The following is a 15,694-nucleotide window of genomic DNA, read 5'->3' on the forward strand; positions in this document are numbered from 1 at the left end:
TTTGGTTTGGTGGTTTTTTTCATGTTTTTTCACCTGCTGGATATTTCTTTGCCTTTTCATTTTATTTTGTGTGCTGTGTTTACAGTCTCCTTATCTGCAGGCTGGAGGGTCATAGTTCCTGTTAATTCTGAAGTCTGCTCCCTGTGGGTTGGGTTGGCCCAGTGGCTTGTGAAGGTTTCCTGGCTGGGGGAACCTGTGTCTGTTTCCTGGTGAATGGAACTGGATTTTGTCTCTCTGGAGGGCAGTGGAGTGTCCAGTAGTGAGTTTATGGGTTTGGTAAACTTTGGGGCAGCCTTTTTTTTTTTTTTTTTTTCTTAAATGTTTAATGTCATGTTCCTGCTTTGCTGGAGGATTAGTGTGGGGTGTCTTGCACTAGAGCTTGCTGGCTCTTGGGTGGAGCTTGATCTCAGTGTAGTATAGAGGTTTTGGGGTAGGCCCCCATATATCAATGTTCCCTGGGGTCAGGAGTTTTGTTATGGTCCAAAGTTCTGGAGTTGAGCCTCCTGCCTCTGGGTTTCAGTCCCCACCTTTTACAGTAGCATCAAGACTTCGACCACACAGCACAGAAGACAAAACCACTAGGTTAATGGTGAAACAACTCTCCACAGCCGTCAGAAACAAAGAGATTCATAGAGTAATACAGAAAAGAGAAGAAGGAAAAAGGAGATAGAGGTGACGAGAAGGAGAAAAAGGAGAGTCAAAAGGGAAGGGACCAATCAAGATAGTAATGAAATCCCTAAGTGAAAATGGATACTGAAAATTAGACTCTTATTAATAACAAAAGCTCAAAAAGCAAAAATTAAAAACCTAAAGTACCAATTAGACTCTCAAAAGTTCAGTTCAGTTCAGTTCAGTCGCTCAGTCGTGTCCGACTCTTTGCGACCCCATGAATTGCAGCACGCCAGGCCTCTCTGTCCATCACCAGCTCCCGGAGTCTACCCAAACCCATGTCCATCGAGTCGGTGATGCCATCCAACCATCTCATCCTCTGTCGTCCCCTTCTCCTCCTGCCCCCAATCCTACCCAGCATTAGGGTCTTTTCCAGTGAGTCCACTCCTCGCATGAGGTACCCAAAGTATTGGAGTTTCAGCTTCAACATCAGACCTTCCAATGAACACCCAGGATTGATCTCTTTTAGGATGAATTGATTGGATCTCCTTGCAGTCCAAGGGACTCTCAAGAGTCTTCTCCAACACCACAGTTCAAAAGCATCAATTCTTCGGCGCTCAGCTTTCTTCACCATCCAACTCTCACATCCATACATGACCACTGGAAAAACCATAGCCTTGACTAGACGTACTTTTGTTGGCAAAGTAATGTCTCTGCTTTTAAATATGCTATCTAGGTTGGCCATAACCTTCCTTCCAAGGAGTAAGCGTCTTTTAATTTCATGGCTGCAATCACCATCAGCAGTGATTTTGGAGCCCCCAAAAATAAAGTGTGACACTGTTTCCACTGTTTCCCCATCTATTTGCCATGAAGTGATGGGACCAGATGCCATGATCTTAGTTTTCTGAACGTTGAGCTTCAAGCCAACTTTTTTACTCTCCACTTTCACCTTCATCAAGAGGCTCTTTAGTTCTTCTTCACTTTCTGCCATAAGGGTGGTGTCATCCGCATATCTGAGGTTATTGATATTTCTCCCGGCAATCTTGATTCTAGCTTGTGTTTCTTCCAGCCCAGCGTTTCTCATGATGTACTCTGCATATAAGTTAAATAAGCAGGGTGACAATATACAGCCTTGACGGACTCCTTTTCCTATTTGGAACCAGTCTGTTGTTTCATGTCCAGTTCTAACTGTTGCTTCCTGACCTGCATACAGGTTTCTCAAGAGACGGGTCAGATGGTCTGTTATTCCCATCTCTTTCAGAATTTTCCACAGTTGATCGTGATCCACACAGTCAAAGGCTTTGGCATAGTCAGTAAAGCAGAAATAGGTGTTTTTCTGGAACTGTCTTGCTTTTTCAATGATCCAGCGGATATTGGCAATTTGATCTCTGGTTCCTTTGCCTTTTCTAAAACCAGCTTGAACATCTGGAAGTTCACGGTTCACGTATTGCTGAAGCCTGGCTTGGAAAAGTACGATATAACAAATCCAGACTCGAACATAAAAATAAAGAATGTGGAATTTATTTAAAAAGTAAATATTTTTAAAGAAAGATATAAATAGGCTATGAAAAAAATAGTTAAAGGAGTACTAAAGAGGAGATCAGTCCTGGGTGTTCATTGGAAGGACTGATGTTGAAGCTGAAAGTCCAATACTTTGGCCACCTCGTGCGAAGAGTTGACTCATTGGAAAAGACCCTAATGCTGGGAAGGATTGGGGGCAGGAGGAGAAGGGGACGACAGAAGATGAGATGGTTGGATGGCATGACTAACTCGATCAACATGGGTTTGGGTAAACTCCTGGAGTTGGTGATGGACAGGGAGACCTGGCGTGCTACGATTCATGGGGTCGCAAAGAGTCGGACACGACTAAGCGACTGAACTGAACTGATGAGGGAAAAAAGAAAAAGATGGAAGGAAGGGGAAAAAAGAGGGGGGAAAAAGGGAAAATAATGATAAAAAGGAATTTAAAAATAATAAAAACTTTAAAAATAATAGTGACTTCCCTGGTGGCTCAGATGGTAAAGCATCTGCCTACAATGCGGGAGACCCAGGTTTGATCCCTGGGTTGGGAAGATCCTCTGGAGAAGGAAATGGCACCCCACTCCAGTACTCTTGCCTGGAAAATCCCATGGACGGAGGAGTGTGGTAGGCTACAGTCCATGGGGTCGCAAAGAGTCGGACACGACTGAGCGACTTCACTTTCACTTTAAAAATAATAACAAGAAAAACATATCTAGAAATGTCTCTGGAGCTCTTGTGGATAGCGTGGGGTCAGTTCAGTGTCAGATAGTCCCTTGTTCCAGCTTGTACTTGTTCTCAAAGTCTACAGTCGCCCCTCAAATGCACCATCACAGCTTAACTGCAGGATTTTAATCTGTTGCACCTGCCAGTTATGGAGCGGTTCCCCCTTCTTTTCATTGCTTAAGTTGGCCTCCTCTGTTTGTAGGTCTCTCTTCAGTGTCTGATTTCTGCCCTGACATGAGAGGGTGAAAGTGGCCCCTAATCTGGGCTCACTTGCTCAGCTGTGCTTTGGAGGGGGCGGGACACTACAAACAAAACCCCACCGGCATGTGTGGGGAGCACTCGCAGTGGAGGGACCACATGGGGGTTGCCACAGCCCGAGGCAGCATGTACCTCCCATGTCCAAGCTGCTCAGGCTCCCAGGTGCACTGCGAGGGCCCAGTCCCGGGTGGGCTGTGCGTTTCCTCAGGGGAGCTGGTCTCAGACTCTGACACTACCGGCAGATATGAACCATGCAGGGTCCCAGGAAGACGTGGTTAGCGGTTGGCAGCCTGCTCAGTGCTTGGTGGGAAATACAGTCTCTGGGGCCGAGATTGCAGTGGCCCTTTGCCTTTTGCCTCTGGCTCTTTCGCACCTGTCTCTCTGCCTCCAGGGAGTGCCACAAACAGCAGCGGGCTTGCTCTCCTTTGATATTTGCGAGGGTGCGACCCTTTGTTCTGTGAGTGCACCAGGGGTCACGGTGCGGAGCCTTCCTGAGGGAAAGGTCCTTTGTTGTTCTTTGTTTCTCTGTCATTCCCACAGTTTGGGTTTAAACTCCCCATTCTGTCTGTGCTATGTCACATTGGTCCCCTCATTGAGTCCTCATGGCATTCAACCCTAGTCTTTTCCCTAAGGACTGACAATGCAGCACGCACTTCTGCACCCAGCCCCATTCACTGTGGGCGGTTGCAAGCGTGGGAGCTGCTTCTTGGCTGGTAATTGCCTTTCGGTAGAATTTCTGTGATGATTTTTTTCGATTTTGCTGTCTCTGAGATTCCGAAGCTCCCCACTGATCCCACCTGTGAGAGGGTTTCCTGTTGTGTGGAAAATTCTTCTTGACTCCCTCCCCAGGACGAGTCTCCGTCCGGAAATCCTTGGTCTCCCTTTCTGTCTTTATCCTTTGTGCTACGTAATTTCAGAGAAATTGGTATCTGGGGTCATCTGCCAGCATTCAGAAGTTGTTTTGTGGAAGCTGCTCCACATGCAGATGATCTTTTGATGGATTTGTGGGGGAGAAAGGGGTCTCCCCGTCCTATTCCTCCGCTGTCTTGGGACCACTCCCCTCCTCTAGCTTTGTTTGTAGTGATGCTTCCTAAGGCCCACTTGACTTCACACTCCAGGATATCTGACTCTGAGTGATTACACCATCATGGTTTTCCGGGTCAGTAAGACCTTTTTGGTACAGTTCTGCTGTGTATTCTTGCTACCTCCTCTTAATCGCTTCTGCTTCTGTTAGGTCTTTAGCATTTCTGTCTTTTATTGTGCCCATCCTTGCATGAAACGTTCTCTTGATATCTCCAGTTTTATTGATGAGATCCCTAGTCTTTCCCATTCTGTTATTTTCCTCTCTTTCTTTGCATCGTTTATTTAAGAATCTGGTAAGCAGATCTAATCCCTTGAATCTATTTGTCACCTCCACTGTATAATCATAAGGGGTTTGATTTAGGTCATACCTGAATGGTCTAGTGTTTTCCGATACTTTCTTCAGTTTAAGCCTGAATTTTCCAGTAAGGAGCTTATGATGTGAGCTAGGTAAGAACTAAAATTTAGTAGTATTTCAGTAGGTAAGCATTCTGTTACCTCCGCTAACTTTGTTCATAGTAATGCTTCTTAAGACTCACTTGACTTCACACTCCAAGATGTCTGGCTCTAAGTGACTATCCACACCACTGTGGTTATCTGGGTCATAAAGACCTTTTCTGCATAGTGCTTTTATGTGTTCTTTCCACCCTTCCTTAATCTCTTCTGCTTCTGTTAAGTTGTTAATATAACATTTTATAGGAGGCAGTGACCAAAACCATCCAAAAGAAAAAATAATGCCGGAAAGGAAAAGTTCAGTTCAGTTCAGTCGCTCAGTTGTGTCTGACTCTCAGCAACCCCATGGACCGCAGCATGCCAGGCCTTCCTGTCCATCACCAACTCCCAGAGTTTACCCAAACTCGCCCATTGAGTCGGTGATGCCATCCAACCATCTCATCCTCTGTCCTCCCCTTCTCCCCCTGCCTTCAATCTTTCCCAGCATCAGAGTCTTTACAAATGAGTCAGCTCTTTGCATCAGATGGCCAAAGTATTGGAGTTTCAATTTCAACATCAGTCATTCCAATGAACACTCAGGACTGATCTCCTTTAGGATGGACTGGTTGGATCTCCTGGCAGTCCAAGGGATTCTCAAGAGCCTTCTCCAACACCACAGTTCAAAAGCATCAATTCTTTGGTGCTCAGCTTTCTTTATAGTCCAACTCTCACATCCACACATGACTACTGGAAAAACCATAGCCTTGATGAGATGGACCTTTGTTGGCAAAGTAATGTCTCTGCTTTTTAATATGCTGTCTAGGTTGGTCATAACTTTCCTGCCAAGTAAGCGTCTTTTAATTTCATGGCTGCAGTCACCATCTGCAGTGATTTTGGAGCCAGAAAACATAAAGTCAGCCACTGTTTCGCCATCTATTTGCCATGAAGTGATGGGACCAGATGCCATGATCTTAGTTTTCTGAACGTTGAGCTTTCAGCCAACTTTTTCACTCTCCACTTTCACTTTCATCAAGAGGCTTTTTCTAGTTCTTCTTCACTTTCTGCCATAAGGGTGGTGTCATCTGCATATCTGAAGTTATTGATCTTTCTCCTGGCAATCTTGATTCCAGCTTGTGCTTCCTCCAGCCCAGCATTTCTCATGATGCACTCTGCATATAAGTTAAATAAGCAGGGTGACAATATACAGCCTTGACGTACTCCTTTCCCGATTTGGAACCAGTCTGTTGTTCCATGTCCAGTTCTAACTGTTGCTTCCTGACCTGCATACAGGCTTCTCAAGAGGCAGGTCAGGTGGTCTGGTATTCCCATCTCTTTCAGAATTTTCCACAGTTTATTGTGATCCACACAGTCAAAGGCTTTGGCATAGTCAATAAAGCAGAAATAGATGTTTTTCTGGAACTCTCTTGCTTTTTCGATGATCCAGTGGATGTTGGCAATCTGATTTCTGGTTCCTCTGCCTTTTCTAAAACCAGCTTGAACATCTGGAAGTTCACGGTTCACATATTGTGGAAGCCTGGCTTGGAGAGTTTTGAGAATTACTTTACTAGTGTGTGAGATGAGTGCAGTTGTGTGGTAGTTTGAGCATTCTTTGGCATTGCCTTTCTTCAATTTAAGTCTGAATTTGGCAATAAGGGATTCATGATCTGAGCCACAGTCAGCTCCCGGTCTTGTTTTTGCTGACTGTATGGAGCTTCTCCATCCTTGGCTGCAAAGAATATAATCAGTCTGATTTTGGTGTTGACCATCTGGTGATGTCCACATGTAGAGTCTTCTCTTGTGTTGTTGGAAGAGGGTGTTTGCTATGACCAGTGTATTCTCTTGGCAAAATTCTATTAGCCTTTGCCCTGCTTCATTCTGTATTCCAAGGCCAAATTTGCCTGTTACTCCAGATGTTTCTTGACTTCCTACTTTTGCATTCCAGCCCCCTATAATGAAAAGGACATCTTTTAGGGGTGTTAGTTCTAGAAGGTGTTGTAGGTCTTCATAGAACCATTCAACTTCAGCTTCTTCAGCATTACTGGTCAGGGCATAGACTTGGATTACCTTGATATTAAAACTATTTGCCTTGGAAACGAACAGAGAACATTCTGTCATTTTTGAGATTGCATCCAAGTACTGCATTTCAGACTCTTTTGTTGACTATGATGGCTACTCCACTTCTTCTAAGGGATTCTTGCCCACAGTAGTAGATATAATGGTCATCTGAGTTAAATTCACCCATTCCAGTCCATTTTAGTTTGCTGATTCCTAAAATGTCAGTGTTCACTCTTGCCATCTCCTGTTTAACCACTTTCAGTTTGCCTTGATTCATGGACCTAACATTCGGTTCCTATGCAGTATTGCTCTTTACAGCATCGGATCTTGCTTCTGTCACATCCACAGTCCCATCCACAACTAGGTGTTGTTTTTGCTTTGGCTCTGTCTCTTCATTCTTTCTGGAGTTATTTCTCCACTGATCTCCAGTAGCATATTGGGCACCTACCGTTCTGAGGAGTTCAGTGTCCTATATTTTTGCCTTTTCCTACTGTTCATGGGGTTCTCAGGGCAAGTATACTGAAGTGGTTTGCCATTCCCTTCTCCAGTGGACCACATTCTGTCAGACCTCTCCACCATGACCCGTCTGTCTTGGGTGGCCGTACACGGCATGGCTTAGTTTCACTGAGTTAGCCAAGGCTGTGGTCCACGTGATCAGACTGGCTAGTTGTCTGTGATTGTGGTTTCAGTCTGTCTGCCCTCTGATGCCGTCTCTCAGCACCTGCCGTTTAACTGGGGTTTCTCTTACCTTGGACGTGGGGTAGCTCCTCTCGGCCACTCCAGTGCTGCGCAGCCGCCGCTTGCTGCAAGTGGTTGTCTCAAGAACCAATGGTTGTCTGGGATTTACCTACTAAAATCCTACTAAATTTTAGCTCTTATCTACTTTCACAGTTATTTTATCAAAGGTGATTTTTAAAGTCTTATTATTTGTTAAGAGTCAGAAATAGCACTAATCTTATAGTAGTACCGGCTACTGAACTTCAACAATATCCTGTCTTGTTGGCAGAAAGGGAATGGTTCAATCCAATTTTCTTAAGCGCTTATGAGCTTTCACTGCTTAAAGACAAGTTAATTACACATTGAGCCCAGGAAGATCTTCCCTCACAAGTATATATAAATTCTGTTAAAAATTTCACTTTTCTTTTCCAATTCTTACTCAGTGAGCTTCTCGGAATAGAGAACTTGACTGGGAAGGTAAGGGGTGGGAAAATGCAAAGATGTGTTCCAGGTAGACTTCCTTGTGTAAAAGGATAATGTAATTGGAGACTTTAAAGCAACTTGATCCTGGCTTCTAGGACAAACCCCTCCCCTTTGCTCCCAGTGTTCCTGAACTTTCACTTGCATGTTCTCTTTCTCCCTCCCTCTGTTGCTGTGTCATACACACTATCTTCCCTGTCTTCAGGACTCCTTGAGTGTAGAAGTTTTAAAAATACTGAAGAAACCCCGTTGCTACTTTCGCCTCCACTCTTTTCTTTTCTTACACATAAGGAGCTAGATTTCAGTTTCTAGATCTTTATGTAGAAAAGTGTCTCATGGAAACCAATGTTTTCAAGAATTCAAACGCCCCCAAATTATTTTACACATTTTTTATTAGGATAAATCCTTTTCTCCTTAGGTACCAACAGTTAAAATGATTTATGAATTATTTCTTATATAAATTACTGTTTTCTCATTTTGCTTAGCTTAAAAAAAAACTGGACAGTTACTTTGTACTTTGTGAGAGAATTTCCCATGTATTTAAATTGTTTTTGTGTCGTAGGAAGGAAAATCCCCTCGGCAGTGTCTGAAGGAAGGAAACTGCAAAGCTTTAAAGTACTCATTTTTTGAGTGTAAAAGATCAATGGTAAGTGGCTAAAGATTTTTAAAAGCTTATGCTCAAAATTAGCTCTGTGGAGTTAAATATGTGAGTTACTTAGTAATTATAAATAGGTTGCAGTGATGTCATTTGGAAAAAAAGATGTATTTTTTCTCACCCAGTGAATTAATGTGAGGTTCATGGAAACCCACAGCTGATTGTTCTGTTACGCTGACCACAGCAGCTAAACTTCGTGAATTTCTAAAAGAGTTAAGACCATGGTCTTGGCATGTATAAATGGAAAAAAGTTGATGTTGGTCACCGTGTATTTGGGTCATTTGGCAATTACACAGCCATAATGTGGGGGTCTGAAGTGTGTGCACTGTGCCTTACGTGTTGATGTGATTAGAAAAAATGTTGGCGTCTGTGTTTGAATCTGTAGTGATGAATTGTGGAGAGATAGCCTAAAGGACATTACAAATCTCATGGTTTGTACTCTACTGTTCTTTGATTCAAAGATCTACAAAGGTCTTTGGAATAGAAACCAGGAATGGTTCAATCCAATTTTGTGATTGAAAATTGTCTTTGTGAAAAGAAAATACGAAATCACAAAAATGAACATCCCTTTAAAAACAGCAGTAACTTTAATTTGAACATGCTCTCGATTGGTGAGCAGCACGTAACTCCCTTTCCTTTTGTTGATTGGAGAAGCAGAGCATATTGATCTGGGAGGCCAGAGAAAAACTTTGCTAACTAATCAGATCCAGGGAGGTGTAAAGTGAGATTAAATTTGGCAATGGTTTCTCAAGTGACACAGTTCTTCGCCATATTTTCCTGTCATTTAATGTAAGAAAAGAGGATTTTCTTGCCTTCTCCCACACAGTTTTGTTACCCTTGTAAAATGCAAGCCTTTAGACCTTTCAAGAATGTTAAATCATGTTTATATAATTGAGAAGTCATAAAGAACAGTTAGTGTAGGAGGCAATGAGGTGTCCTTATTAATCATGACTGGATTTGTAATAAACACCCTGTTAATGCCCATCCTGAAGCTCAGGCTTTTATCTCCAAAGAACATTAAGAAATCAGAACATGTAAAACTTTTCCACAGTTTTTGTGCCTTCTGCAGACATTTGTAATAATCTTGAGTAAAAAGTAAACATGCTTCTGACCATTTCTAAATATCAGTACAAGGCAGAACTTCACTCACACTTTGACCCCAGACAGAGCAGTATTGGGAACTTTTTAGCAGATTTAAGAGATCCTTGCAACCTTTCTTCAAGACTAGGACTCACCATTAGTCAGTGTGAGGAACTAACTGTTGCAACTTCAATTGGCAAAAACCTGAAATAAAATGATTTAAATTGTGCTGGTAATTTTGCTTAATATTTCAAACAATGGGTATGTAACTCAGAGTGAAGGTGAAATGGTAGGTTTGAATCTGCTGTGCCCTCTTAATAAGTAGCAAGCATCTCATCATCCGGATCATGATTCCCCTGTTTGAAAATTACTTACTTTTTGAAAATGTGGCTCTTAGCTACTGTATCTAGTGCTCAGATGAAGAAATAGTGGTCTGTCCCATGCTGGCTGTGTTGTCCTCATTAATAGGGTTTAGCTCTAAACTAATTCATTCCTATGGAATTTCTGTGGAATGGTATTGACTGTGCAATTTTGCCTTCTGTACTGACTAGGACCCTCCATCCTGTGGCACCACTTAAGAAGTGGCTGTACTGTGAGGCTTAAGTCAAAGAATATGCAGTTGACCTATGAGTAGTAATTTAAGGATTTATAATCTCAAAATGGCTGTGTGTTACATATATTTCAAGGCTCTTTTCTCAGTTACTATTTAAAGATTCTAAAAATACTTGAATATTAACCCAAATAAAGCTTAATTAGAAAGTCAGCTTTGTTATAAGAATAATGTATATTGAGTGTACTCCAGAAAAAAAGATGAATGCAAGTTGGACTCAAGAAGAAAATTCTTCACTGTGACCGTAAATGGAACTTTTGTTTTTAACCCCATCTTTTCCTCTGTTATTTTTTTTCTTCCCCCGAGCTGTGACAGTTGCCTTTTTGATTGTGCTGGAAGGTGGTTTACTCCTCTCATGTAGTGACACCTGTTACCAAAACTGTGTTTGATTATTGTGTCCAAAATATGATTTACTTGTGTATTTATTTTCAGTTGGATGCCAGATCAAGATTCAGGGGAAGAAAAGGATATTAATACTACTATGTTGAAACCAAGATGAAAACAACAAAGGATTCTGGTCATTAAACCAGAGAAGCCAAAATGAGAAACATACTTTTTGTTACATCTGTTCAGGTGGACCAGTTTTTTCCTCCATGAAACAAGAAAATGGATGAGTTCTGGTTTTCAGTAGGTATAAATGATTTCTCTTGCTCCAAGTTATTCTTAGAATAAAAATTTAATTGAATAGTTATGAGCTGAGAACATAATAGATGTGTTTTAAGAATTGTTCTGAAGCACAGGGAATGGAAAGATTGTTAGTTTCCAAATTGACTTCTCAACCAGATGACACAATTTGTGCATCCTTTGTCAATACTGTGGAGGCTGGGGATGGGACTGTGAAAATCAACATGCAGCCTGATGAGAAAATTATCTGTCTGGAAACTTTAGGGTAAAACTTGCTTTATTCAGATTGTACTATTTAGTTCTAAAATAAATTGTTTGACTGCTTGGTGAAGAAATGCTTCCCCTGCACTGATTCATTCAGTAACAACCTCGAAACATGTCATTCATTAGGCAAAGCTGGATCCAAAGCTGGGACTATGCTGCCAGGCCTTCTGGCCTCCCTCTCCTGAGTGTTTTTCTGTTTCCTGACCTCATTTTCAGGCTGGCCCTCTCTCCATAATGGGGAAGAGGCCAGTGTCCCCCCAGAGCACACATCCTTAAAGTCTGTGATCCAAAAAGAAGAAAGATAACCTCCTTTTCTGGGGTCCACTAATCAGATTCCACAAAAGGACTCTTGTCTTCTCTGGAACACCTTGAATTGGACCAGTCCCTGTGGGAAAAGGGACAGGACTCCATGATCTTGGCCAGGGCTGGGTCTTATGCACTGTATTTGGTAATTCATGTCAGAATCACCTTGGTTGAGTGGTGGGCCTTATCCTAAAAGGCAAGGATTCAGAGCAAACTGAAACAGTGTTGACTCTAGAAGGCAAGACTGAAAATTATGAAATACTTGAAAAAGTTTAAAATCACAGTGATCTTATTCCAGTCACATAATACAGTAGAGCCAGATATGAATCCAGTTTCCAGTTTTATTTTCAGGATTGAAGAATGATGGAAGAGCCATTGCTTCTTCATAGATCTGCAGTTCACTGGAGTTAGAGCAATCAAGGTATTCTGTAGATCTTTGCTTTCTTAAAGGTTCACCTAAAGTGAAAATTCTGCATCAGCACTGGTCCTTGTTGCAGAATATCACTGAGGTCTATTTTATATATTATTCATTGGGAAAGAGAAAATGATAGATTTTTTTCAGTAACTTGTGTATATATCTGTTTAAGTGCCGCAACTTTTATTAAAGGTTAAGTTTGTTAAGAAACTCAAATTATGTTATAGAGCCCTATTTTTTCTTAGTTACAGCTTTTTTGAGAGCTTCATTGGGAGAAATTCAAATACCTTAAACTTCACTCTTAGAGTAAAAATTCAGTTTTTTTCTCTTAGTAGTCACAGAGTCATGAAGCCATCACCACTATCCAATTCCAGAGCATTTACATCACTCCCAAGAGAAGCCCTATCTCCATTAGCAGGTACTCACTTCTCTCCTTGGGTACCCCAGTTCCTAGGAACCACTTATACATTTTCTGTCTATAGATTCACTTATTCTGGACATTTCATAAACTTAGAATTATGTAATATGTGACCTTTTATGACTGGATTCTTTCTTCATTTTTCAAGATTCATCTATATGTAGCATCCATCTGTACTTCATTTCTTTTTATTGCTGAATAACATTCCATAGTATAAATATACCACATTTTATTTAACCATTTATCAGTTGATGAATATTTGAGTTGTTGTACTTTGGGGCTATTATGACTAATGATATGAACATTCATGAATGAATTTTACGTGGACATTTTTATTTCTGTGTCATATGATAACTTCAGCTTTAACTGATGAACTGCCAAACTTTTCTACGGTGGCTGCATCATTTTACATCCCCACCAGCAGTGTATGAGGACTGCAGCTTTTCCATATCACCAACAGTTGTTATTTTTCATATTTTTGTTTGTTTTTTATATTATAACTATTTTTAGGTCATTTTTATTTTTTGAAAATTTTATTGGAGTACAGTTGATTTACAGTGTGGTGTTAGTTTCAGGTGTACAATAAAATGAATCAGTTGTGAGTGTGTGTGTATTTCCCTTTTGTCGGTTTCTTTTTCCATGCATGCCATAACAGAGTATTGAGCTCCCTGTGCTGTACAGTAGATCCTGAGTATCTGTGTTATACGTAGTAGTGTATATACGTCCATCCTCATCTTCTGGTTTATCCCCTCCCCCCTTACGCCCTGGTAACTGTAAATTTGTTTTATACAACTTTCTTTTTTTAAAGATAAGTTCATTTGTATCATTTAAGATTCCACATATAAGTGTTACAGTGTTATTTGTCTGTCTCACTTCATTCAGTATGACAATTTCTAGGACCATCCATGTTGCTGCAAATGGCATGATTCTGTTCTTTTTCTTTGGCTAAGTAGTATTCTGTTGTATATATGTATTGCATCTTCTTTATCCACTCCTCTGTTGATGGACATTTAGGATACTTCCATGTCTTGCCTATTGTAAATAGCATTGCAGTGAATATTGGGGTGCAATATTGAATTACGATTTTCTCCAGATATATGCCCAGGAGTGGGATTGCTAGGTCATAAGGTTGCTGTGTGGATCACAATAAACTGTGGAAAATTCTGAAAGAGATGGGAATAACAGACCACCTGACCTGCCTCTTGAGAAACCTATATGCAGGTCAGGAAGCAACAGTTAGAACTGGACATGGAACAACAGCCTGGCTCCAAATCAGGAAAGGAGTACGTCAAGGCTGTATATTGTCACCCTGCTTATTTAACTTATATGCAGAGTACATCATGAGAAACACTGGGCTGGAGGAAGCACAAGCTGGAATCAAGATTGCCAGGAGAAATATCAATAACTTCAGATATGCAGATGACACCACCCTTATGGCAGAAAGTGAAGAAGAAGTAAAGAGCCTCTTGATGAAAGTGAAAGCCTCTTGATGAAAAAGTTGGCTGAAAGCTCAACATTCAGAAAACTAAGATCATGGCATCTGGTCCCATCACTTTATGGCAGATAGATGGGGAAACAGTGGCAGACTTTATTTTTCTGGGTTCCAAAATCACTGCAGATGGTGACTGCAGCCATGAAATTAAAAGACTCTTACTCCTTGGAAGGAAAGTTATGACCAACCTAGACAGCATATTAAAAGCAGAGACATTACTTTGCCAACAAAGGTCCGTCTAGTCAAGGCTATGGTTTTTCCAGTGGTCATGTATGGATGTGAGAGTTGGACTATAAAGAAAGCTGAGTGCCGAAGAATTGATGCTTCTGAGCTGTGGTGTTGGAGAAGACTCTTGAGAGTCCCTTGGACTGCAAGGAGATCCAACCAGTCCATCCTAAAGGAAATCAGTCCTGGTTGTTCATTGGAAGGACTGATGTTGAAGCTGAAACTCCTATACTTTGGCCACCTGGTGTGAAGAGCTGACTCATTGTAAAAGACCCTGATGCTGGGAAGGATTGAGGGCAGGAGGAGAAGGGGATGACAGAGGATGAGATGGCTGGATGGCATCGCCGACTTGATGGACATGGATTTGGGTGGACTCGGGGAGTTAGTGATGGACAGGGAGGCCTGGCGTGCTGCGGTTCATAGGGTTGCGAAGAGTCGGATATGACTGAGCGACTGAACTGAACTGAACTGAAGGTTGCTGGTGGTGGTTTAGTTGCTAAGGCGTGTCCAACTCTTGCTTCCCCTCTGTTCATGGGATTCTCCAGGCAGGAATACTGGAGTGGGTTGTCATTTCCTTCTCCAGGGATTCTTCCTGACCCAGGAATCGAACCCAGGTCTCCTGCATTGCAGGCAGATTCTTTACCAGCTGAGCTATGAGGGAAGCCCTGCTAGGTCATACGGTAGCTCTGTTTTCAGTTTTTTAAGGAATCTCCATAGTAGCTGTACCAATTTACTTTCTCATCAACAGTGTAAGAGGGTTCCCTTTTCTTCACACCTCCTGCAGCATTTATTGTTTCTGGATGGCCATTTTGACTGGTATGAGGTGATACCTCATTGTAGTTTTGATTTCATTTCTCTAATAATTAGTGATGTGTTGAACATCTTTTCACGTGCTTTTTAGCCATCTGTCTTCTTTAAAGAAAAAAAAACAAAACAGCACATAAGATCTAAATAAACATAATGTTTATTTAGATCTTATGTGCTGTTTTGTTTGTTTTTTTTTTAACTGAGTTGCTTGGTTTTTTGATATTGAGCTGTTTGCACATTTTGGAGATTAATCTCTTGTTGGTTCCTTCATTTGCAAATATTTTCTTCCATTTTGAGGATTATCTTTTGATTTTGTTTATGGTTTCATTTGCTATACAAAAGCTTTTAATTAGGTCCCTTTTCTTTATTTTTATTTTCATTACTCTAGGAGGTAGATTGAAAAAGATCTTACTGTAATTAATGTCTGAGTGTTTTGCCTATGTTTTCCTCTAGGAGTTTTTTAGTATCTGGCCTTGCATTTAGGTCTTTAACCCATTTTGAGTATTTTTGTCTATGGTGTTCATTCGTTTACATTTGCTCTCCAGTTTGCCCAGAACCACTTAGTGAAGAGACTGTCTTTTCTCCATTGTATATTGTTGCCTCCTTTGTCATAGATTAGGTAGCCATAGGTATATGGGTTTATCTCTGGACTTTCTACCTGTTCCATTGATCTATATTACTGTTTTTGTGCCAGTACCATACTGTTTTGACTGCTCTAGCTTTGTAGTCTGAAATCAGGGGGCCTGATTCCTCCAGCTCCATTTTTCTTTCTCAAGATTACTTTGGTTATTCATGGTCTTTCGTGTTTCCATACAAATTGTAAAATTTTTTGTTCTAATTCTGTGGAAAATGCTATTGTTAATTTGATAGGGTTTGCATGGAATCTGTAGATTGCTTTGAGTAGTGTCATCATTTTCACAATATTG

At 41.2% G+C, this 15,694-nt stretch overlaps 1 protein-coding gene across 2 annotated transcripts in view; it reads left to right on the plus strand.

The window, feature by feature from the left end:
• COA5 (cytochrome c oxidase assembly factor 5) overlaps positions 1 to 11,179 on the plus strand; it is a 43,790-nt gene extending 32,611 nt beyond the window's left edge. For both annotated transcript variants that reach the window (XM_081484539.1, XM_081484540.1), the window contains 2 exons: positions 8,438 to 8,521; positions 10,653 to 11,179. In XM_081484539.1, the coding sequence (XP_081340665.1) occupies positions 8,438 to 8,505 (68 nt within the window). In that variant the 3' untranslated portion in view covers positions 8,506 to 8,521; positions 10,653 to 11,179. The remainder of the gene's footprint in view (positions 1 to 8,437; positions 8,522 to 10,652) is intronic.
• Positions 11,180 to 15,694: the final 4,515 nt, after the last annotated feature.

Source organism: Giraffa tippelskirchi, chromosome 4 (assembly GCF_054371585.1).
Source record: "Giraffa tippelskirchi isolate mGirTip1 chromosome 4, T2T-mGirTip1v1.2.pri, whole genome shotgun sequence".
NCBI classification, from domain to species: Eukaryota; Metazoa; Chordata; class Mammalia; order Artiodactyla; family Giraffidae; genus Giraffa; species Giraffa tippelskirchi.